Genomic DNA, 26,525 nt, shown 5'->3' on the forward strand with positions numbered 1-26,525 from the left:
AGGTTAATTAATTTTATTTTTTGTAGAACCATTGTCTTTCATTAATTTTTCTCTACTGTTTTCCTGTTTTTTTTTTTAATTTCATTTACCTCTGCTCTTTACTATTGCTTGCTTTGTGTTTATTTTGCTCTTCTTTTTCTATTTTGAGGTAGGAATTTAGATTCGTGGTCTTTCCTTCTTTCAAATATAAGCATTTAGTGCTATAAACTTCCCTCTTAGCACTACTTTAACTGAGTCCCACAAATTTTGATATGTTGTACTTTCATTTTCATTCAGTTCTACATTTTTTTATGTATTTATTACATATTGAAGTTTCTTTGATCCACAAATTATTCAGAAGTGTGTTGTTTCACTTCCAAGTCTTCGGAGATTTTCCTATTGCCTTTCTGTTACGGATTTATAGTTTGATTCTGTTATGGTCAGAGACAACTCTTATCAGCTCTTAATTCTTTTAAACTTGTTATGGTTTTTGACCCAGAATATGATTGGTCTTGCTCCCATGGGAGCTTAAAAAGAATATGTATTTTGCTGTTGATGGATGGAGTGCTCCGTAAATGTTAACTAGATCCTGTTGGTCGAGAGTGTTGCTCAGTTCTATATCCTTTCTGATCTTCTGCCTAGTATTTTTATCAAGTGCTGAGAGGGATGTGTTGAAATTGCCAGCTATCGGCTGCCATTTATCTATTTCTTCTTTCAGTTCAGTTTTGGTTTCATGTTATTGTGAATCTCTGTGTTGGTACATGCTTATTTAGGGTTCCTGTAATTTGTTAGTGGATTGACATTTTTATCATTATATAATGTTCCCTTTTGCCTCTAGTAATTATCTTTCCTCTAAAGTCTACCTTTTCACATTGTTATTCTTTTTTAAAAAAAAATTTAAAGTTGTTCTAATTAATTGTAGATGACAATAGAGTGCATTTATAAATTTTGATAAATCATACATAAATGGAGTGCAATTTCTCATTTTTCTGATTATACATATTGTAGGATCACATCAGACATGCAGTCATATAGGTACATGAGTTAATAATGTCTGTTTCACTCTACTATCTTTCCTACCCCTATAACCCTTCCCCTCCCTTCACTCCGCTTTACCTAATATAATGTAACTCTATTCTTCCCTAACTCCCTGCACCTTATTGTGAATTAGCATCTGCATATCAGAGAAAACATTTGGCCTTTGGTTTTGGGGTTTGGCTTATTTCACTTAGCATGATATACTCCAATTCCATCCATTTACTAGTAAATGCCAGAATTTCTTTCTTCTTTAAAGCTGAGTAATATTTCATCATATTCATACACACACACACACACACACACACATATGTACCACATTTTCTTTATCCATTCATCTGTTGAAGGGTACCTAGGTTGGTTCTGTAGTTGAGCTATCGTGAGTTGAGCTGCTATAAACATTGATGAGGTTGTGTCACTGTGACATGCTGATTTTAAGACCTTTGGAATAGCTGGGTCAAATGGTGGTTCCATTTCAGATTTTCTGAGGAATCTCCATACTGCTTTTCATAAAGGTTGGACCATTTTGCATTCCCACCAGCAATGTATGGGTGTAATTTTTCCCCACATCCTCACCAACATTTATTGTTGCTTGTATTCTTGATAATTACCATTCTGATTGGAGTGAGAGGAAATCTTTTTAAAATTTTATGTTTTCTTTCTTTTTGGCAGGGGTAAGGGGGTATCAGGGATTGAAATCAGGGGCACTCAACCACTAAGGCACATCCCAGTTCTATTTTGTATTTTATTTAGAGACAGGGTCTCACTGAGTTGCTTAGCACCTCGCTTTTGCTGAGGCTGGCTTTGAACTTGTTTTCCTCCTGCCTCAGCCTCCTGAGCCACTGGGATTACAGGCATACACCACCATGCCCAGCAAATTTTGTTTTCATAATATATATTTCCCTTCTTCCTTTTAACCTGTGTCATTATGCTAGAAGTGAGTTTCCTGTAGACAGCATATAGTTCAATCATGCTTTGGAAACCATTCTGCCAGTGATCGTCTTATAATTGGAGTATGTTTCAGATGGTTTACATTCAGAGTAATTACCAACATCTTAAGGGTTAAGTCTGCCATTGTCTTATTTGTTTCCTGTTTCTTTTTTGTTTCTTTCTATCTGGTTAATTGAATGTTATTTAGAGTTCCCTTCTATGTTTTATAGAGTATCACTTTGCACAGCTTTCTCAGATGTTGTTCAAGGTGTTATACATATATGACTTATCACAGAAAACTGGTACTGACATTTTACCACTTTGAATAAAATATTGAAATAATCTAGATTCTTTTTCCTTCCTCACTCTTAAAATTATCTTAAGTATTTTTTCTACAGACACATTCTATGTTTGAGCATTTGCTTAAATAGAATATAATTTAAAGGCTTAATTAAGTGAATAGTCTATTAATATGAAGTTCTACTTTTGCCAGTTCTGTTGTTCTTTCCTTTTTGAAGGTCCCAGTCTCCTTCTGTCAATCATTTTCTTTAGAGAGCTTCCTACAACCATTCTATAAGTATTTGTCTATTAACCACAAATTCTATTTGATTTTCCTTTTTCTGAGAATGTCTTTCATTTCCTCTTTATTCTTAAAAGATAGTTTTTCTGGACATAAGATTAGAAATTCAGCAAGGCATGGCAGCACACACCTGTAATCCCAGCTACTCAGGAAGCTGAGGCAGGAGAATGTTAAGTTCTTGGCTAGCTCAGCAACCTAACAAGACCCTGTCAAAATAAACTAAGATCACCTGCCTAGCATGTGAGCAGCCATGGGCTAGGGATCTATCCCTAGCACTACAGCAGGGAGAAAAAGAAAAGAAGTCTTAGCACTTGAAAAATGTTGTGTCCTTTCCTTGTAGCTCCATGGTTGCAGGTGAGAAATCTATAGCAAAACATTCTTTCTTTCTGTTTTTAGTTTTTTTCTTTGTTCTTTAATTTAAAGAAGTTTAGAATTCATGTCTTGATGAGAACTTTTTGGGGGGTTTATCCTATTTAGGGTTCATCTGCCTTCAATCTATAAATTTACATCTTTCACTAAAGATGGGAAGTTTTCAGTAATGGTTTCTTTGAATATTTTTAGTGATTTCTCATTCTTTCTCCTATACTTCTGGATTCCTAATATAAATTTTAATCTCCCACAGATACCTCAAGGTCTTTTTTTCTCAGTCTATTTTCTGTTGTTATGACTGGGTAAACTATATTGCTATGTCTTTAAGTTCATTGATTCTCTTCTCTGTCATATCCATTTACTCTTAAGTCCATCCAATAAGGGTGTTTGTTGTGGTGGTGGTTATTGTTTTCTTCAGTTCTATAATTTCTGTTTAGCTTTAGTTCTGTATACTTTTAATTTCCTTGCTGAGATTTCTGTTTTTGTTTCAAGGAAATCTGTAATTAATTATTGTGTACATTTTCTTCTGTCATTGGTGTCCAGTTGATTGACTTTTCTCAAATTGTGATTTTCCTGGACCTGGAATGACAAGTGATTTTTACCCATATATGGTACACTTTGGTTATTATTTTAGAAAACTCTTGATACTATTTAAATCTACTATTTTAGGTTGAATGTGTTGGTGCTGGACTGTTTTTGAGAGCTTTAGTTCCAACAGCAAATTCATTGTCAGTTCTGCAATGTTATTCTGAGCTGCTTCTTCTGGTCAATGGAGCTCTTTTTCAGTTCCTGCTGGTGGCATCTGCTAGGGCTGAAGGCACTTCCCTGGGTCAGGGAGAAACTGCTGGGTCCGAGTCTCCTTATGCTGGTGGGAAGGCAGGGAGGCAGAGGGTTTCACTGCTGCTTCTATGAGCAGACTGGACTACCCACCAGTGTCCCAGTCATGGAGTGGCTGTTGGGTTGGCCCAAGGCTGGTGTTTGCTGCTGCTTTTGCAAGCAGACTAGCCAGCCTACTGTGTTTATGGAGTGAGTGCTGGAGATCCATAGTAGGTCTCTGTTGGATTTTGCCTTCCCCATCCTTTGGCCATTGATAGCAGGTTGTTCCTGGGTTTTATGTCTAAGATTATTGATAATTCCAGGTTGTAGGCCTTTAGGTGCCCAGTTCAGGCTATATGGGAAATAAAAAGAAAACCTCAGGGAACTCACCATGTTGTCCTTCCTCAAGTCCTGAGGTCCTTGGCCAGTCTGCCTTTCTCTTTCTAGTTCTCATAGTCTTTTCATTGTTGTCTGCTGAACAATTTCCAGAGGACTTAGTTGTACTTAAAGGAGCGGAGCAGGGGAAAGTGAGTCTGCGCCATCATGTTCCAGTGCCTGAGGTAAGCATTTTCTTTGTGAATCCTCCTAGCAATGTAATGAACTATTCATTTCCCAATGTACAGATAAGGAAATGGAGGCAAGTGGAGGTTCAAACACTTAATTAAACTATGGTAAAGTCGCCCTTAGGAATTTTTTCTTTGAAGACCTGAATTAAAGCTGCAGGCTCTGGCTACTCATGTGATCAGAACGTGTGAATCCTTGGGGACAGTGTGGGTGCCTTGCCTCTCCTCTGTACCTGCTCACTGCTGCTCTACCCCGAGAGTTCTGCTTTTTCCCTCTGGTCCATCATCACCAGCACAGATCTCTCAAAGCCCCCTGTGGTAGTCACTCCCCTGCTGAGGCCTTGCTGAAGGTCCTTCCCAGGGCCCTGGGGCCTGTCTTGTGGCAGGCATGACAGGGCCCTCTGCCTCCCCTCCTTTGGGTTTCCTGACTCTTCTTAGTCTTCACTCTTCCATTGTCTTGTTTTGATGTTACTCCTGTATCTCTCAATTCACCACCTCTCTTCACAGTGCCCATTCTTGTCCTCCTGGACGGAACCCACCTACCTCTTCCTTAGGGGTTTCTAAAATGGCCTTTAATGGCCCAACATCTTCTGCACCTAACAGTCCACAATCCCAAACAAACAGCTTGTCACAGACCATCCTATTTCCCATGTGCATTATACCATTAAGTGCTGATCAGTTTCCCAAGTGCAGCAATGCACATGGCAGCACTCTGGAAGCACTGTTGTCTTGACCAGAGGCCTTGGACCTAGTGACTAGCAGTGTCAGTGCCAAGGCCTGATGGCCTGAATCAAATTCCTGTTCTACCACATAAGAGCTCGGGGATCATGGAAAGTTGTTTAACTTCTTGTCTCAGTTTCCTAACATGTAGAATGGGGTGAATGATACAGTCATTCCTCAGTATCTGAGGGCGACTGGTTCCAGGACCTCCTGAAAATACCCAAATCCATGGATGCTCAAGTACCTCATATAAAATGGTGTAGTGTTTGCAGATAATCTACACACTTCCTCCTGTAAACTTTAAATCACCTATAGATGGCCTATAATATCTAATACAATGTAAATGCTACATAAATAGTTATACTGTATCATTTAGGGAATAGCAAGAGTCCTTATGTATTCAGTGCAGATGAAATATTTTTCCAAATATTTCCATCTGCAGTTGACTGTATGTACAGATGTAAACCCATAGATACAGAGGGCCAATTGTATACCCCATGGGATGGATGGGAGATGGAATGAATTATTAGATATAAAACAATGAGAACAAGCTTGTATAATAAAACTGTGTGATCTGTCATTGTTCAGTGGGGTATATGTGCTGTAAGCTTTGCCTTGGTGCCTGACAATCCATGGTGTGCACTTCCCATATCCTGGTCTCTCTTATCCTCATGTTGTCCAGGATCAACGTGAGGGTCTGAAGCAAGATCAGGTATCAGTTCAAACCACCTCAATCTCCAAAAATCTCTACTGCAACCTTTATGTTGAAAGGGACCAGCTTTGTGCATACATCCCAGGTGAGGAAATCAGCAGAGCCCTTCATACTTCTGAAGAGATCTAAAAGAACTTCATTCCTCCTACTAAGGTGACTCCTCTTTCCCTATATCTGAGTACATCAGTCCAACTCTGCCATGCCAAGCCATGCAGAGACCCATTGTGCACAAGCTGCTCCTCAACAGGTACCCAAGTACCTAGGTCCTTTGCATACCTCTCCAACATAAAGTTCTTCCAGCTGTCTACTTCATCATTCCCATCCCTTACATATAGATGTTCTCCTGGCTCCTGAAGCTCTTAAAACAGACTTACCACATTACAAACAGTATTCAGTGCCACTAAATTTCTGAAAGGCATGGCAGAATGACCACTGCCTCCTTTAGTGCTCGAGAGGAGGCTCATGTTGATGTAACCTAGGAACGCACTGGCTTTGTGTGCACACAGCTAATAATTATAACCCTTTATGTAGAGGATGTTAAACAATCTCCTGTTTTAATCCTAAATTACTGGTAGTAGTTGCCTATGGAACTAGGAAGGCTTATGAGCTGGTACTCGGTGGAAAAGTGTCCTGGGATCAATTAGTAATGTCTGTCAGTAGAATATGATAAGGAAACAGAGACCAGTGTGTTTGCTGGCAGTAAATGGAATTTTTTCAAGCACACTGCCATGAATGCATGTTTCTACCATCCTGTATATTACAATACAGTTAATCTGTGACTTATGTTAAATGCTATTCAGAAAGTTGTAAGACATATAACTAGTGCAAGCTTTCCAAAATTGAAAAGGGCATGAGCCCTGACACTATCACTTACCAAGGGAGTGCTCCTGAGTTTCATTTTCTTCTCTATAAAATGCAAATACTACTACAATAGAGTGAAGGTGAAGATCATACATTACTGCATTTGGCCACTTCGCCAGGTGGCTGAGAACATTGTGTACCCTGGAATTTTGCACACTGCTCCCCTTACATATTTGTGCCTCTCAATATCTGATGAGTATGCTACCATCTCTACAGCCAGGTCATGAATAAAATGTTGAATCAAGCGGCAATTCCAGTGAGCCCCATGGCAGGTAGGCAACATCTCTCCCATGCAGACATCTCTCCACTAATAAGCGCCTGTTGAGTAAGGTTGTCCAACAGTTACAAATTCATGTAACTGCAGCAGTATCCAGTTTATAGTTCTCCATATTTCCCTTCAGGAATGTTAAGACTTTTGCAGAAACCTGGAGGAAATTTACATTCCTGGTCTCAGCACAATCCTAAACTGACTTCTAGGATTGCTTCTTTCATTTCAGAAAGCTCAGAAATTATGCTTGATGATCCATTCTGGAATCTTTCCTACAAACAATATTAACAGCCTAAGTCTAGAATGTATGCCATTTGTCTCATTTCCCATTCACAAGATGGCACTGGCCTATTTTTAGTCTTCAACACTCTGTGCTCTTCCTTTATTGCTCCTCCACAATTATCAACATGGTCTGGCACTCTGGTTTAAAAATGAGTTCTTCTATCTGGATGAAGAGAGCCCAAGCCATGTGAAGCCACTAGTTGAACTGTTATCTAGGACTTTGGTTGCAAGTGGTACAAGGTGTATTGTACAACCTCAGTCTGCATGAAAGCCAGGTAAGGATCGCAGATCAGACAAGATGACATGCCTGGGAATAAAGACAGGTTTTATAAAGCACTATGCTTTAAATTATAGCAGGTAGCACCTGTCAGGGGATGGTTCTTCAAGGTATAATGTGCCCCAAATAGCATTTATCAAAACCCTTTAAGAACCCCAAATGCAGAAATGATCATTTGAGGGGGCTCTTTCACCTATACTTTCAATAAGCAGCTTTCTTTTCCTGAGCCCCATTTCAAAAGGAAATGGATTATAAAATCACTTTGTAGGAATTGCTATATGCACAACAAAGCCCACTGATGACTAATGTCAGGTGGTTACCAGGCTCAAACTCCAAGGGGTGAACCAGCTTCCTGGGATACACAATTCAATTCATGTAGCAAGAAGTGACGGGGGTCCTATTCTATTCTGCTCTAAGATTCTAGAAGTTTCCATACAGCATCTGGGGGTTGCACTGATCTTCTAGGTCATGGGTAGTAATATGCAAAATGTGGGAAGGGAAATGATGCCTTATCACAATTCAAGAGGCTGACTTGTAAACTATGGGAATTCACCAGGCGTCAGCCAACTTTTCACATATGGGTCAGTGACAACAAGGATGGGAAGGAGCCAATGTTTGGGAAAAGCACTGCTCAACATTATGACTTGGGTATGGACATCCCACAAATGCTTATGTATTGAAGTCCTGGTCCCCAGTGCAGCATTGTCTAGAAGTGGGGCCTTCAGGCAGGTGACTGGATCATGGGCTCTAACCTCATCATGAATTCGCCCACTGATGGACTCAGAAGTTGATGCCATTATTGGGAGGTGAGGGAAACTGTAGGATGTGGGATATCGCTGGAGAAAGTAGGTCAATGGGGGCATCCCCTGAAAGAGTATATTTTATTCCTTGATCCTTCTCTCCCTCTCTACTTTCTGGACACAATGGGGTAAGCAGCTTTGCTCTGTTACATGCTCCTTGTCACAACATTCTGCTTCAACACAGGTCCAGAAACAATGGAGCCAGTCAATCATAAATGGAAATTTCTGAAACCATGAGCCAAAACATATCTTTCTTCATCTATGTTGTTTTCCTCAGGCATTTTATCATAGCAATAACAAGCTAATAATCTCAGCCTTCAGTTTCTGTCTTCAAACCAAAAATAAAAACTGAATAGGTGACCAGAGGAAGGTAAGGCATCAAGACAAGGATTTCAAAGCATTGGGCTAAGAACCAGTAGTCTGCCTTTTGGGCATGTCAAAGGACTTTAGGGAAGTGTCTGACTCCTCTGCTTCCTTCCATCTTCTATATGGAAAGCCCATACTTCATGGGCGATGCAAATTTTGGTTGATTAGTAGGTTCCCAAATGGGTTTGTCAATGTCCAAGAGTTCAGACATGCTGGAGGTCAGACAAAAATTTACTACATGCATCAAGTTAGATGTTTGAGTGGGGTCTCTCCAGCATGTAGGACCAGGGCCGACTATCCCAACCATATCTATAAAGACATACAGTCTCTAAGTTGCAGAAGAAACTGAATGGAAACCCAGCAGCAAATTCTGGAAGCTGGCTAAAGACCCCTTGGGGCCTGCTGGCATTACACAGATAAAGATAAGGAATCAGAAATCCATTCCAAAACCAGAGCAAGAAAGCTATTCTAAAAACTCTTCCACTGGAAAAGAGATGGGATTTTTTTTTTTAAAAGGCAGCTTTCTCCCAGTACCTCCCCTGATCAAATTATATTGTTACATTGTATGCATATACAAATATACGACAATGAATTCCACTGTTATGAATAATGAAAATGTACCGATTTAAAAGTTACAATAAAAAAGGAATCTTTTACCTTCAATTCCACCAAGATACAATCATGCACTGCATAAGGACTTTCTGGTCAACAACAGACTACATATATAACAGAGGTCCCAAAATATTTTAATGGAACTGAAAAATTCCTACCACCCAGTAACATCATGGCCATCACAGTAAGAGCAGTACCTTACTCACATGTTGATGGTTATGCTGGTATGAAGGAACCTACTTTGCTGCCCATCACACTGAAGTATGACACAATTATGTACAGAACTTAAAACTTGATAACAATAATAAACAACAATGTAACCATTTATATATTGATGATACTATACTTGTTATTATTCATTTGGATTATACTTCTACTTTTAAAAAGTAAAGTTTAGTGTAACACAGCATGCCACCTGATGCTGGCAGAAGCCTCGTGAATTTCATATTTAGTACATCTCTTGACTGCTTTAAGAGGCCATGTGCTGACCCATGCCATCTAGGTCTGTATAAGCGCACTCTGTGATGATCACACAATGACAAAAAGTGATGCATTTCTCAAAAGGTATCCCCAATGCTAAGTGATACATGACTATATATAAAACTACAGCTTTGGTAAGCAGCCAGGAGCAAGCGTGACCCAAGATGAGGTAGACAGAAAATGCTAACCCTTTAACATGCTTTAACCCTTCCCTTAAAACTATCATGTGCACAAAAATCACCCTGGTGGGCCTGAGTCCCTGCATGTCTCCCAGGTGATGCTGATGCCACTAGTTCTCAGACCACACTGTAAAGAGCAAGGCAGTAGATGAAGCTTTATGGTTTCTCTCCAGTCTGGGCAGTACCAAATATGGGGTTTTCCTTACTCTTTGCCAGATTCTGAACTGGGCATGGAACATGAGAATTTGAGGTGATAATTGGCAATGAGAAAAGACAGTTCAGCAGGGAGTCTGGGAGAAGGGAGGCTTAGGGAAGCTTGTTTTATGGAGTAATCCAAAATCCATGCGGACCAGGCAGCCAACAGGAAGTTGGCTGCCTTTTTCTTTATAGCAACTGTTACTGCAGCTGAGGCACAATTTCTGCCACCCCTATGTGACTGTGGAGCAAGTACCACAATGATGAGCAGGCCTATAATTAACCCAAGTACTCCTTCCTGTCCCCTTATGGAGCCAATACCTTCACTGAGGGTTCATCTTGTGTAGATTACCAAAGAAGTGCACACTTCTGTCTGGAAGGAAGGATGTAGCTGAAAACTCCTCTGAGAAGAAATCAAACTACACAAGACTTTCAGTCAGCAGCAGGGGACTTGTCATTTGGTCTTCAGAGGTTTTTCCCTGTTCTACTGGATCTGCTCCATCATCAGAAGTCTGACTTTTGAAGACCACTGCTATGTCTCTGTCCTGTTATCCTCTTTAACAATCCACCTGGTTAAAAGCTGAGGAAGCTGTGGCCACGATGCAGATGCAAGTTCACACTCCCAAGGTCACACATCCCAGGAGAATTGGGCTCTGTTTCTGTACCAGTTACCTGCTCCCCATCACCAGGGACCTTGACAACCCCCAAATGTTCAGCTCAAAATACCCAATCTTCCATCTTTTCCTTCTTTGATAACTTTAAGTGAGAGTTAAGAGAATCCTAGAGACTCAATGGCACAAGCCTCTTCTCAATGCTATGGAAGGATAGCTATGTTTAGCAAGATGACATCTTTTGAATCCTTTCCACAACTTGCCATGAAAATTATAACCTCCCTCATCCATAGCATTTACTGATTTGATATTTTCCCCAAGAGATGCCATTCCCAGATCCACATGCCACCTCCAGCACCTACTGTGTTCTGCTCAGATTCAGGAACAAAGCACACAATTCTGTGGCTGGACCAGACCCTTCAGGCAATTTAACCAGTGCTTTTTGTCACAGCCATCTGGCTAACCCACCACCTGCATGCAAGGTGCAAGCATATACTCTGTGTCCTCGAACAGATGAGGAGGACCCTTTCCCAGCAAGTGCCATGGACTGGGTTGGTTGTCAGGTCCCTGGGGTCTCAGCACATGCAGACTTCCTCAGGTATTTGGTTTTGAATTTTCCATCAGCAGTGGGCAGTAAATGAACAAGGACTGCAGGTATGAAACCAAGCACCTGAGGGAATGGGTATGGAGAGATTTGCATCATATCACATGCCTGCCACTTTCCACGGGACTTATAAATCTAGCATGTCAGCAGAAGGTATCTTTCTGAGTAAAGTTACATGAATCAGTTACCAGGCTAGCCACATGGCAAGGGTTCAGCTGTGACCCAGGCTCTGTTCATGTGTGAAAAGGGCATCATGCTTCAGCCTGAGGTTCTAGCCCAAGTCTTGACTTGGCCACTTGGAGCCGTGGGAAGGGAGGTGTCTCACCACCTGCGAAATGATGCTAAGATGACTCTGGACATCCCTTCCAGCTCCAAGAACCATGAGAAAAGCCACTTAGCTGAAGCTGCCAGAAGCTTTGGCAATCTAACGAGAAAATTGGATCTCATCTAATTCCTGGCAGAGTCTGTAATGTAAGGAAGTTCTGAGGGGATTTCAGAAAGTGCTTCTTGAGCCAAACTCCACTTTCCTCCCATCTCCTCACACACCATCTTGGACGACTTCGTTTCAGGCCAAGCGATCCACTCCATAATTAAACACACAGAATTCCTGGGGTAGAGACAAACACCAGCACAGCTTTTGTAACCTTCCTTATTACAGTAATGACACTCTGGGGCAGAGGGAGCCTCCACATGGCTGGATTTTCCATTGCAGTGATAACTTCCAGCCAATAGCTGCTGGGCCACGCTGCTCCATGTGCAGGTGGGACCACATCTGCCTGCTTGCTGACGAGCTTTTAATGGCCTTGTATTTGTTTATGTTCCTCTCCCTCTGAGCCAGCCTCAAGCCTGGCCTGGTCAGATTGAGGAAGGTTGTGGTCAAGGTCTTCTTAAGGACAGAGACTCCAGGGTTTCCAGACCACTGCAGGAAATATTCTCTCCTAATATAGGACTCTGTTTGAATAAGACTCCAAAGGAAAGCACTGCAGTTTCCCTGCAACCCTGTGAATGCGGGAGGACAAGGAATGGCTATGGATTACAGGAGAGGCATTTAAATAGGACCGACATTTGCAAAGTGTCCTTGCTGCTCTGATGGCAGTGACCACTCCAATTCAAAATCCCCCATCAGGGAAGGGACAGAAGGAAATTCTGTTCATATTTGTGTGGGAGAAGGGGAGGAGAAGAAAGGTGGAAAGCAGGCAACAGAGAGGGGGCTGGCCATTCAGAATCTTCCAGAGTCACAAGTCATTCTAGATCAGTCAAGATGCCATGAAGTTCATGGAGGGCCAATTAATGTGAAAAACCCTGCCATTCTTGGCAGGAAATTTTTCAAAAATAGATAAAATACACAAATAAAAGGATGCCAGTGTGTTTTGTGTACCTCTGGAATTTGGGTAAGAAAACTGCATCCAGCAGATGCTTACGCACCAACTTTGATGCAGGAGCCAAGCACGGAGGAAATAATATTCAGGAATCACTCCAGGCCCCTCCGTGGGAAACCTGAGAGCTCTTGAAGGCAGCTTCCACCATAATCACCCTTTAGTGGGGACAGGAAGGACTCCCAGAGGCCCTGGAAACTGGGAACTAAGGGTGAGCCTGGCGGAGCCTGCAGCAAGGAACACACCAGGCAACTCTGCACCAGAACCAGCCCCAAGATACCCCTGCCCTTCCAGGGGGATGATGCCCCCTTTCCTGTTCCTCCAGGAAGGCCAACCCCTGTGTGAACCCAGCTGCCCTAACTCTAGCTAGAACTAAAGTACCCTCCCTCTCCCCCCAGGATTTCTGAACAGTTATGACATTTCCAGAAATTCTTTTTCCATGGTACCTTCCTCAAAAGGTTGGCCTGTCTGAAACCTGCACTGTGCCTACCAGGTGGGGTACCCAGACCAGAAACTCTGGGAAGGAGAAGCTATGCCTAGTCTGCTGGCAGACTACCTGTCCTGTGTCCCCTCTGTGTTCCCCAGCATCGTGCCTGGCAGCTCATTCTTAATACAAATCACAGATGAGCATTTCCACGCTTCACACATCTGGATTATGACTTGCCTTCCTTCCTGCCCTGGGACTAAGACAATTCCTTTTCATTTGAACTATGTCAACTCCAGTTATGAGAATATTTCCCCCACACTGCTCTCTCCTCCCCTTTCCTCTGCTCCAGACACGCATCCACCTCCTGCCCACACGCCATGCTTCAGGGACAGAACCCCTTCACGTTCTCAGCTGCTTGCCACGCGAGCATGTCCTTGGGCGCATGGTCATCCGGATGTTCTTCTTCACATCCCCCACCCTCAACTCACCTTTGCAAGGTGTCATGTCCTGGCTGGAAGCCTCCAGAGTGACTGAATCTAGTTTCGATGGTATCTATACTGCAGAACACCAAGCTTCCCGTGTTACATGTCCAGGGTCATGGATTCCCTTGTCATACTGGGGCACCTGGCAATGCTTTACCACTGAGCATTACATCCCCAGTCCTGTTCAGACTTCTACAATCCTCCCAGTCATGACAGCGGGACAGAGCTTCCAAATCAGGGGGTGAGCTCCAGGGGTCTCCAGGGCATTTCTGTAGGCCTGGGAACCCAGGTGTGAGCCACACATGATTGCGACCATGTCCAAGCATGCTGTTTTGAGTATCTGCAGGCATGCATGTGAGGACTAGATGGCTAAATCTTGAACCTTACCACTGTATTTGTATCTCAAAGTCCCAGCCCCACGCTCCTCTCCTTGGTACCCTTATGTACTCTGTACCTTGACCTCTCTAGGTGGGGAGACTCTGGGGCCCTACCCATCCCTCTCCCTCTTCTCCTCCCACTTCCACCACCAGACCTCTACAGGTGCCATGCCTCCCCATCACTCTGCACACAGGTGAGGTCACTTTACTTTCTGTGCTGTACCCTCACTACAGTCTCTAGGGAGGTGTCAGATGAGAGATGAGACTAAGAGAAAAGACTGAGACTGCCTTGAGTGGAACTGGCTAGGGGAGCACTTGGAAGAGACAAAACACAGCATTCAGGGTAACAGAAAGAGGTGAGCAGGGCCAAGGATAAGTTTTAGCACCCCTGGCTCAACTCAGAGGGAGGCCCAGAAGGACAAGGGTGTGGGAGCAAGAGACGGAAGTAAGGTGACTGCTGACACTAAAAGCAACAATGAAACCCCTCAACATGTCATCAGCTGAGGCTTTCATCTGGGACACAGGGAAACTCCTGGTGAAGCGTCCTAAGCTGCCTCTCCCAGAGTCAATGATTTAGCAGATTTCAGGTGGGGCAAGGCCACTGGCGTTTCTAAATGTCCCAGGCCCTTCTCTCCTGCAGCTCAAATGTATCACAGCCAACTCCCTAGCTTCTGTGAAGAGATGAATATTCATAAGTCACATGCTAAGACTGACAACCAGGGGAGAGGTAAATTCCAGAATGGAAAAAGAATAGTTCTTTGAGCTAAGAAAGAGTATAGGGATGCTAGGAAATACCCCAGCAAGGGAAGGCAAGGAGAACCTTTACCCCCAGGATAGGCAGCATGAGGCTGACCCTTGGCATGGCACCTGTGCCACTGCAGGACCTTCTACAGGTTCAGCAGGTGGAGAGGTGACAGGTTTTGGACTGGCTCTCAAGGTAGGCATCTCTTTGGCCCTGATCCAACCCAGGCTTATCTGAGAAAAACTCCTAAATTCAACAGAGTTTATTTTCTACAGAGGGAAAGCTTTTTATTTCTAAGGACACAATGCATCCTTTTTGTCTTCTGAGTATACATGCATTAATTGGAGCCCACCCCCAACTCTGCCACTTATCTAAAGGGTCCTGTCTTTCAACAGTTCCCAGGAGCTCATTGCTTTACTTGATAAAGAAGCATTCTACAAGCATAGGGTGCTGGGTTCCCAAGCCTCAGATGTCCAGTTTAGAATTATTTCTCTGCTTTTCTGGCCTCCAACTGCACCAAGGTGAGCTCTCACCAGCCATGTGCCTCTCCTGGGCCATGTGCTGTATCAATGGGTCACCACTTCCCTCAACACAGATGGTATTCTTACTGAGTTCCATAGAACCATTTGCTCTCTTTTACACCATAACTTCCAAATCATAAGATATATTCTACCTCCATGTGAACATAAGATATGTTCTATTATATGTGATATCCCAAATCACAGAATGATTCTCAACTGAACATATTCTGTAATTCCAACAGATGTATTATACCCAGTCATTTTAAGATCATACTAAAGTCACTACCTACAACATGGTATGGGAAGGGATCTCTTGGTTTTCTTTTTTTTGTTTTTGTTTTTGTTTTTCTCATGGGCAGTCAGCAGAGACCTGAGCATCTATCCATCACTGGGAGACAGTCCTCCTCAAGATCAGTTAGGGTTGAGTCTCGAAAACACAATCTGAAACAAATGCTTGCTTCCAGTTTTCCTTCTTTCTCTCTAAAACCAAATATTGATCAGCATCTTGGATGTTAGCCTCCACTTCAAGGCACCTGTCTGGTTTCTAGAGAGGAAAAAGCTTGGTCCAGATGGGCCACCCAAGGAACTACTGTCATTTTATTGATTCCATCCTAATAAACAGCAGTTGGTACTAAAGCCCGTGGAAGTGCCAGGGGCTCATGGTAGCCATCTTTCCAGGTCCAGGCACTGTCACTTTTCAACGGCCACGCAGGATGGAGAAAGGCAAAAGAGGCTGCATGATTGCAAACTGGACTGGAGTCACTTTACAGTACCTCAGACACATTCGTTCCAGGTAGACTTCTCAAGCACTCACTACAGCACAGGGAGACAGCTGCCTCCCCAACGCTTACACTGCCCATGTTTCTATTTACCAGGGCAACCAAAAGGCAGCAGGCAGGTGTCAACCAGGATAGTCTTCGGTGGGCAAGCAGGCTACCAAGGTCATGGGTGCTCATTTAAAACCTCCAAGCTGTTGTCAGCCTGGCTGCTGCTCAGGGCCAACTCCTGCTCCAGGCAGCAACACAGAGCAGGCTGCCCAGGCTCCTGCCAATAGCCTGTGCCAGGATTTGCAGCCCCTGGTCTACAGCAGCCTGGAGGGCTTCATTAGCCCACTCCTGTATTGGGGTAGAGTGTCAGAAAGGTATCCATCTCATTTATGGTCCTTGAGCCCCTCTCAATGACACATTTGCTCTCTTTGGCCAACCAATCTGCAGCTACTCTGCAGCATTTCTTTCCCTTAAACAGAAGACATCTTGGACTTTAGATATCCAACAAGTTCTCTTTTTTATTACTTATCTCTTATAATTTAGGTCTTTATTTCAATGTGTCTATTTTGTACGTGTATTATCAAATTAGAGATTCCAAATCATAGTAGAAACTATAATTTAAAAAAATAAAAATCAGTGCTAGTTTCCTAATCTACAAACTAAAAGCTAAATACCTACCTACCTCATAGGGCTGATTGAATAGCATAATAGATGCAGAGCATCTGATGCAGTACCTGCCATGTGGGAGGTGCTAAATATCTGATTTGATTTAGATATGTACATTATTAATTCAAGTCCAAAGCAGCACTACTGACATTACTATAACAAGAATGTTTAACTTAACTTATAGTTTAGGACCTATTTGATTGCAAATTGGATTGGAGTCAATTTATGGTACCAAATAAATTGTGTTTCAACTATTTAAAATAAAACCATGCATACAAAGAAACACTAGAGGAGAGAAAGTCCAATTCCAGGATGCAGATGTGTTAACTGCTGAAAATGAGTTCCTGATTTAGTTTTGTGTTGTCTGACAGCCAAAGACACAAAATCTGTCAACTTATGCAACTCCTTGTTCAATAAATGGAATGTATAACTTGCAGAGAAAATGGATTTTCCTCCTGATGTTCAGAGCTGAGGGCAGTGGCTCGTGCAGATTCTGATACCAGGCATGTTCGGTAACTGAGAAGAGCCACATGTCTGTGTGCCCAGGTGCAAAGGTGCACACCCATTCATCAGAAGGGATGCTCTGCTCTATGGTATTGAAGGTAAGGGACCAGTGGGCAAGTCAGCTGGAGTCTTTCTTAACCTATGTTCAGAAGCTGGAATAAAATATCTCCACTCTATTCCAAAATATGGACTAGTTTTGAGTTTGGTATTTGAGAAACAGTTTGACCCTTGGTTTTGCTAGAAGTGCAGGTCTAGCCCTTTTCAAGGAGTCCACTTGGGCTTGCCTGCTGTCCTGAGCCAGGGTGACCAGAGGGGCCTGTGGATGGGGAGGACATGGCTTCATCTTTGGAGGAATCTGCTTCCCAACACTTGGGACTAATCGGAGACAACAGACTTCCCTGGGAAAACTGTAATCACCGTATTGGGGGAGGGCCAAATGCTGGCAGGATTTATGGGCTTTGATTAACAATACAGTGTTTGTTTTTGTAGGTAATTAGAGTTCAATAGCAAGCTATAAAAGTCCTCTAAGAAATTCTAAACAGACTATAGCTAAAGGGTACTAAAGTATAACTGAATCTAACCATTCATCTTTGCAGACCTCCTGTGCTAACGAGACAGTGTTTGATCCAGCACAATCCAACAAGCCATCAAGGAGAAAATGGCTTTCTGTGTTCTTAATGTCCAGGAAGAAAAGACCTCCATGCAATGTGCATGCCCACACACATTTGCAAACAGCACTACAAAATGGACCATGGTGCAGCATCCCAGCTGCCTTGGGATAATACAGCTCATGAAGCCAAAAGCACACATCTTCTGATTTAAAACCACTATTCAAAGATCCAACACAAGCTGGATGTTGACAAATGTTCTGATAGCTCTGCATTCTCACAACTTTCTGGGAATGGATTCTTGGTACTGTGATGGGCTGGATGGGTCTTTTGATAGTTGAAAGATGCTTACTGAAGCCATTTTGATCTATGCTCTATTTTTCCCCCAAAAGTTGTTGGGCATAGATTTTTAACAACTTAGAGGGCTTAATATAAATGCAATTTGCCTTAATTCAAAAGTAGTATGGGAAAAGTGTTGTCAGTCATATTTTTAAAATAGCGGCAAGATGTAATGATGGTGTACTTAAGAGACAACTGTGCTCATCTTGCTTTGCTGAACCCTGGGACACAAATGTGTTCCCGTGTTACGCACATCACATCCACACAGCATTATTTTTATTCTCTGTGCCCACACCATGATGCCCAACAGTCCAGAAAAGCCAACCATCAAACCTCACTACAAAAGTGGAAAAAAATAAAACAGGACCAGGTAAACAAAACAAAAAGTCAAGCCATAGATATGTCTAGTGCTAGAGGTAAATGGTTGCTTTTACTCTCTTTCTTAAACATTGGCTTTACTCTTGGCAAAAGCTAGATTTAACAGTTAAGGCCCCAGGCATCTTCTTGTGCAGTTCATTAGAAACCTTTACAATATTTTCCCCTCAGGAATTAGATTTTCATTTAATTATGTTTTATACAACCCAATATAAAATTTTCCCACTGTTCTGCATGTTCTGGCCTCCTCAATTTAATTTTTTTAAAAGTTCTTATGCAGTCATCGGTTTTTCTTTCAGAGGAACATAAAACAGACATCCACTCCAGGACCAAAGCTAAACTTGCAGGCCACAGTGGTAGATTCTGCTGGCGTTCTGCCCTCTGAGACTTCCTGCAGGTGATTGCAACCTTGGGCCAGTCACTGAACCCCTCTGACCCTCTCCTTCCTTCTCCAAAAAGAGGAGGAAACTGCCTCAGATTCTCCTTAACGCATCTTTATGCTCTAAGGTTCTAGAGTTATTTTATCCTAAAGGGAAGAATTTCCAAGTAAAAAGGCAGTTGCTGTTAAATCTTTAAAATTAAGACACTAAACTCTACATTCAGAAAGTTAGATTTGGTTTGGTGAAAGTGGTTAAAAAGAAAATATAAAGTCTAAAGATAAACCCCATGATTTGAATGTCAAAGATCATGCTGACCCAAAAAAAAGGACAACTGAGTAAAAACCTCTTCCCTTTACTGTGTTTGCTTTAAGAATAAACATGAACCTCAAATTAACATTTCAACATCCAGAGCCAGTCTGTTCCTGTAATCTCCAGGGTTCCCTGCATGGCTGGGACTCTGGCTTGCTGGCCTAGGCCCTTTAATGCAGAAGCAGCAAAAGCGCAGAGCACTACCATCACAGAATTTCCAGAATTCAAGTGCAAAATGTGTGTTCAGAAAGGCATTTAAAGAAAGCAGAACAACAGACTTCTGATACTTACTTGTGACCCAGCTCATGAGCGATGGTAAAGGCCAAATTGAGACCATTGTCTTCGGCAAGCACACATTTCCTCTTAGCACTGCACACACCTCCTAAGTAAGCAATTCCTGCAGCGGAGACACAAAACACATCCTCTTCAGAACCTGGGAGGCCCTGACCTCCTGGGCATGTCTGCAAGGTATCATGCATGGTCTAGATCAAGAGAGGGGCAAGTGGGGCCTTTGCTGTCCACAGGGCTGGACCTGCAAGTCCAAAGCTCATCTGGGATAAGTTTGTATATGACTTTTGTATTTGCCCAATAAAAAGAGTGGTAGTCAAAGCATTTACTATCTGACAAATATTGGGTGAAGTGGTTTATAAACATCATCTAATTTAATCTTCATTACTCAGGATGAAGAAGGAAAATGAGGTTCAGAGAGAAAAGGTGATTTCCCCAAGGTCTCCTGGATTGGTACCCAGTGTTGGGATCCTAGACCAATCTATGCAACTTCAGTGCCCAGGGCTGGGACCAGCAAAGCAAGGTGTGCAGTGTGCAAAGATTAGGAGGTTCTCTCTCTTAAAAGCCAATCTTGTGTTTGAATGCCCTGGAGAAGGAGAACCTCCTTAAATTTTGCACCCTTGGCACTTTTTACATCACCCTAGTCCTGGTCCTGTGAGGATCTGATGCCCTCAGGGTGAGCTTGGATCCAGACAGGGGTCCAGGAAGAGCAGACCAAGGAAGACCTCAAAGCCATCAGAGAGGACAAGCCCGGAAGACCAACTTCCTCATCTCCACACACACCTGCTAGAACCTGAGATGGGAAATCCAACCACACACATCGGGAGGAACAAGTACAGCACAGGACAGTGCTGTGAGCAGGAGGCCATGTGCAGAGGACTGGAAGCACTGGCAGGCCTGGATGGGAGTTTTCTAGGGGAGGAAAGTCCTTCTGGCAAAGGGATGTGTTTGAATAACCCAGAGCCATCTAAGGAATGCTGGGCACTTGGCCGCAGGGCTTGGGAGGGCCAGCCCCTACTGGCCGCTCTTGTGGAAGCTGGCTCTCCAGGCGCCCCACTGCCCACGACAGCTCACTGCACTTCTGTTCTCCCTGTACTCAGGACAGACATCCACACCCCCCACTACCAGGCACCCCAGGGCTTACCTCAGCAGGGTCCCTAGGAAAATCTGCCCACCCTTGCCAGTGGTGTCTGACCCTCAGCAAGCTGCCTCTCAATAACTCCTATGAGACACACAAGCAGGTGGTGGTGCTCTTGTTCCCTTCCCATGAGGTCACACTGGTGTGAGGCAGTCAGTGGCTCTGCGGGCACAGTGCTATGTGGCAGTAGCTGGTAATAAGCAGGAGGCAAACCCCAGCTGGACTCTGCCTGCCAGCACCATGCCACAGGGTGGGCCGTGGTCACCCAAGGAAAGGCACCTGTTCTCCATCAAGGTACTATTCGCCCACTGAGCTGCATGCTGTCCCTCCCAGGGGGGCTCTTTCCACTTGCACAAAGTGTCTCAGAGGAAAGGAATTGGCAGAGGGCCAGCACAGAGGACCTATTTCACTAAAACTGATCCCTCCCTCCCTGTTTTTGAAAAGGTAAACCAACATCCTCTTTGTTGACATCAAAATCAAACTAGTATAAAGCTAATTCTGGGTGTTGCTTTGCTGCATGCGAGGTACTATTGATGACCATTTTTACCTTCCTTTGGGGGAGCAATAGGGGGAGAATACCACCAGAGAGATTTCCATTAAAAAATTAAAATTAAACTGGTGCATCACTTGAACACAAGACCCTCTTTCTTTTGGCCCTCTCCAGGAGGCACAGAGGAAATTCACATGGCTGCTTCTGTTCAGAGATGCAATTCTGGGGCTATAAGAGGGGACTCAGCTTACATTCCACATGCTGAGACTGGGTACCATACCACAGGTCTATTATTATTATTATTATTATTTACTAGAAATTGAATCCAAGAGCACTTTTTCTCTAAGCTGTATCCCCAAACCTTTTTTTATTTTGAGACAGGGTTTTGCTAAATTACTGAAGCTGGCTTCAAGTTTATGATCCTCCTGCCTCAGCCTCCTAAGTCTCTGGGATTACAGATGTGCACCACATGTCTAGTTTTATTTGGAAACATGCAGCACGTTTGGCCAAGGTTGAAGAAAAGAAAGAGAGAAAGAAAAAAAGAAATAAAGCAAATGGTTTTTGGCCTCAAGAGGCTTTTTTTTTTTTTTTTTTTTTTTTTTTTTGCAGGGGAACATCATAATCCAGCAAAGCAGGCTGGTAGAAAGAGCAAAACGACAACCAGAAAAGATGCCGTCTGACTTCTCTAGGTCATGATTCCAGTTTTGCTTAAAAATGCTTTGGGGGTTGCCACTGCAAGTTCACCAGTGAGTAGGCAGAGCAGTGCTACACAACCCCGAGGATGCGCACACAGCCACACACACACTAGTGTTCACCCAGCCCAGGCGGCAGCCTCTCTGGGTCAATGAATTGATTAGAAACAATCAGATGTGCATGTCCTGGAGAAGTCGCCTGGGAGGGGAAGGGAGATACAATACAGTTAGATATGCTGAGCTTGCTGTCCCAAGGGCTTACCATGGGCATTGATGCTGAACCAGCAGACCTTAAATGCCACACAAACACTTTCCCTGGCCTCAGCCTCTCTCCTCACAGAAGCGGGCAGACCTGACTTTCCACTCTAATTAGGTTAACACGTAATGTGAGGACAAGAGCAAGGGAAGAACACTCTAATAATTGCATTTTAATTTTTCCAAGATGCAATGATTTTCTTTTTAACTAGAAAACAAAGGAGCAGTTTATTTACAAGAATGACTCTTACACAAAGGTAGATTGAGGGCTATTGTTTTTAAGGATTGATTTGGATTATACCGAGTCTGGTCATAAAATGGAGCATGGGAAAATACATTAAAAAAAAAATGGGCCCTGATAACAGAGCACAAGAATTGTGTGAGTTTATGGAAATGCTTAGGGTGCACAAAATCAAGTCTGGAGAAAATCCCAGGTTGTTGTAAAGTGAGAGTTGCAGGGAAATAAGTGGTAATTAAGTTGTGGAGCTTTAGCAGAAAACAAATCCCACCGGTATTTAATGTGTCATGGAAAGAAACAGCAGTCTAGAGAGGAGAAAGCCCTGAAGACCTGGAGATCCCCTGTCAAGGTTCGGATCTTAAGTGTCCCCCAGTTTCAGGTGTTAAAGGCGTGGTTTTCAGGTGGCATTGCTGGGAAGTGGCTAAGCCTTTAGGAGGCGGGGCCTAGTGGGAGGTCTTTAGGTCTTTGTGGAGGGGGATGTCCTCAAAGGGGGACTCTAGGACCTGGTCCTTTCATCTTCCTCTGTTTTTTATTCCCTGGTCATGGACTGAACAGTTTTCTCCACTACATACTCCCTGCCATTGCCAGTTGCCACTGGCACCAGAGGCCTAAAAGTAATGTGTGCCCCTGACCATCGAGTGTGACCTCTAAAATAAAAAACGTTTCTTTTTATAAGTTGATTATGTTGGGCATTTGATACAGTGATGGAAAGCTCCCATTACCTCAGGCTGCAGAAACACCAACCTGGAAAAAGTCACTACATCTGACATTGGTGTTTGTCAAGAAATAAGGAAAGCCAGGAGCAGGGTACATGCCTATAATTCCAGCAACTTGGGAGGCTGAGGCAGGAGGATCACGAGGTCGAGGCCAGCCTCAGCAACTTAGAAAGGCCCTCCTAAGCAACTTAGTGAGACCCTGTCTCAAAACAAAAATAAAAACAATTGGGAATGTGGTTCAGTGGTATAGTGCCTCTGGGTTCATAATCCCCAATACAAAACAAAGAAATGAGGAAAAATAGTTTGCCTTGCATTGATGTATCAAAAATGAGGTCTGCAACACAAGTTCTGCTAACTTCAGGAATGATGCTATGGAACTGAAGGCCCTTCCCATGTAGCAGCAATCCTCTTTCAATTAGGGTTTTTTATGTCCTACAGTACTGCTTTCAATGGCTTCAGGCTTCCATGATTTAAAATTCTCCACAAAAGAAACCATAGAACTTGTTTAAAAATATTTAAAAACATCAATTCCACATGGAACACAGGGCATGCAGATCATCAAGTGGTATGTATTAGCTGTGCTTCTCCATAGGCAAACTGCATGTCCTTCTCTCATAGGACAGGTATTACTAGTCCCATTTTACAGATGGGAAAATGGAGGCTCAGTAGTCAGTTACATGGTTAATCAGCACCCAAACAAGAATACAAATGCAGGGCTCTCTGCCTCCAACATCCACATTTCTCTAGTTAAACCTGCACCTCCCTCATCCAAGCTTTTGGTAAATAACAACAATGAAGAATGGTTAATATTTTTTTAAGTCTTAATGCACACTTATGCTGAGTTACAGATGGAACAGGTTTCACATGTCTAAATGTTTTTTTTTTGTTTTGTTTTGCTTTGTTTTTTCACATAAGGGAGTTTATTAAGCAAACAGAGTGTCTCCCTGCAGAGTAAGAGAGAAAATGAGAGGAAAAGAAAGGGAAAGAGAAAGGGCGCACGCAAGAAAGAGTGTGAAAAGCGAGGAGGAGAAAGAAAGTGAGTCAGGGGGAGAGAAAAGCAAGAGAGAAAAGATCTAAATGTTTTTTTAAGCCTAAAGATAAGAAGACTATAAGAAACACAACAATGTTAACACTAGTTACCTCTAGGACATGGTGAAGGAGTTAGAGATCTCTTTAATTCTCTCCCTTTTCTTCTCTCATTACAAAATCAAATTAAATTAAATGTATTAGACTTAAACTTAATACAGTTAATATGTATGTTGCTATGAAAATTAAAGTTATTGATTACATTTCATTTATTCAAGGTGACATATAACAAAGGCAGGAGACCAAAAGCAAAACAAAAAGCAAGCCCTCTAAATTTAAACTCTGAGAGAACTGCCCTTCCAGCAGCAGATAACGCAGGAAGTTAGTTAGTATCCTAAACCATGGTTGACTCCACCTCTACTGTACCCCTGGCACGAGTTAAGGAACCAAAACACTATTTTAAACCTGATGCTGAGGGTAGAAATGGGAGCTGTAATGAGTTTCTGACCCCTGGAATTCATCCAAATTAGTGGACTCACCTTCCCAGCCACACACCATCTAAATATGGACCCTTACTCTTCTCCCTTCTTTTTTCCCTGTAGGAGCATAATTTTGGAGAAGAAATTGGGCAAGAAGACTTAATTATTTTCTCTTTTTGGTAGAATACTGCATAGTGTAGCTTTTAATTCATAAACTCAGGGTTGGCCATCTGACTCTCTAGATTTAAAAAAGTAAACACCACACAACCGTATAAACTTGGGCTTATCCAATAAATCATTGTGTGTAAACAGTTTGCAGCTGTTGGTCTTGTTGCCCATTAGTCAGACCTGCATGGGTTCTGTCCACCCTTGAGTGAGATGGTCCTACCAACTGCTCAAGGTCTCAACACCATTAATGTTTCCACTGGGACACTCGCTTTCAATTACGAGAGAGCGACTTACACCTATTCATTTGCTGTCCCTATGATTGTTGAGGCTGTATCTTATGCTCAGACTCTTCAACAAGTATTTGTGCTCCTGTTAGCTTCATAGTGGTTACAGGGAATATCTGAACTTGGGTATAGCATTTAAGAGCAAATATCTTAGAGCCTAGTATGTGACAGATGGAAAATAGTCAATTCTCACTATTCACGTAGAGGAATTGTGTGTGTGTGTACACAGATACATGCACATACTTACATAAACACATTTATATATATGTGCATATGCAAGTATGTATGTACACATGCATAAATTTTAAATCATGTGTGTGTGGTACTGAGGATTGAACCCAGGGACTCATGAATTGGTAGGTTGATTCTAATAAGTTGCCATGATCATTGAATTAGCAGAATACAGAACCACTGCTGTACAATTCAGTTAGGTTCCTATGAGCCTCTGGTTACCTACCTGCCAACCAATCTATATGTGTGTTTCTGTTCAAAGACACCTTATTTAATATATATTGTTGATTCATTAACATTGAAGTCACAGCCAAGAGCCCATTCACACATGCTGAATCAGGAAGCTTCTCTTTCTCCCTCCCAAGCATTTTCTCCAGGAGGTTCCAGAAGGCTCTCAAAGGCCCATCGCAGTGGTCCTGGGCTTAGGAACACTTTGACAGCACTTAATCACAATGTCAAGAGCCATTTTAAGCAGTAGACTCACCAAGAAAAAGCACAAAAATGTGAAAAACCTCGCTCTAAATACACCATGAAAAGAGCATTTGTTTGTAGTATGAGAGTTGAAACAGGAAACAGCTCGTGGCCTTGTTCAACCTCAGCTGGGAATGTGCCTGTCTGGTGACTCAAATTTTTCACCACTCTGCACATGTTGGTGAATGACTGCCAAAGCGCTTCGAGGATTGATTCTGGAGTTACAAATACATTTTAGCAAGTAGGCAAAAACAAGTGCAGAGTAGAGAGATTGTACTCTTAAAAAAAAGTGTCCTATAATCAAGCAAAATGAAGTTCTTATTATTGGTTATAGTGAAGAAATTCATTTTCATTTAAGTGCTGCTCCTATTTCCAAATTCTGCACTATCTAAATTATTTGACGAACTTGGGTTTGCTCTCTGCAGTTTTGCTTCAGTATTTTGAGGTTAGTGATCCATTTAGCCATCACCTCTGTGATAAATCATTGATCCCTGAGGATTCTGCACAGGGTTGCCAGAGTCCCACAGGTGCTGATGGATAGGCTCAGTAACTCCCAAATCAAGACAGAGCATTCATGGTGAGGCTGTGAAAGGCTGGCAGGAGAACTGGCCAGGTTGACACATTCCTTCTACCTGGGACTAATTAGCTCCATGCTCTAGACCTGACCTGTCCATGGCTTTCTGTCCTACCTGAGCACTCCCATCTCCTGAAGCACAGTGGATCACCTCTCCCAGACTTCATCCTGTCTTATCAATTCTGCCATCAGTAGGTGTTATACTCCACCTGTTCTCTCCTTCTGGGTTCCTTCAAGTCAGTCACAGTGGTAGAACGACGAGTTAGTCAAGGTGTCTATCCCTACATCATGCAAAGGGATGGAAACTATAGCCTCAAAGGACAGCACTGGTTCCCTCCATAAATAAGTGTATCATACAAATGC

General features: G+C 42.8%; 1 protein-coding gene across 2 annotated transcripts in view; it reads right to left on the reverse strand.

Moving 5' to 3' along the window:
• Window positions 1-26,525, reverse strand: part of Adamts17 (ADAM metallopeptidase with thrombospondin type 1 motif 17) — a 346,209-nt gene that overhangs the window by 174,935 nt on the left and 144,749 nt on the right. For both annotated transcript variants that reach the window (XM_047540680.1, XM_047540679.1), the window contains exon 8: window positions 19,404-19,509. In XM_047540680.1, coding sequence (XP_047396636.1) covers window positions 19,404-19,509 — 106 coding nt within the window. The remainder of the gene's footprint in view (window positions 1-19,403; window positions 19,510-26,525) is intronic.

Source organism: Sciurus carolinensis, chromosome 2, assembly GCF_902686445.1.
Source record: "Sciurus carolinensis chromosome 2, mSciCar1.2, whole genome shotgun sequence".
NCBI lineage: Eukaryota > Metazoa > Chordata > Mammalia > Rodentia > Sciuridae > Sciurus > Sciurus carolinensis.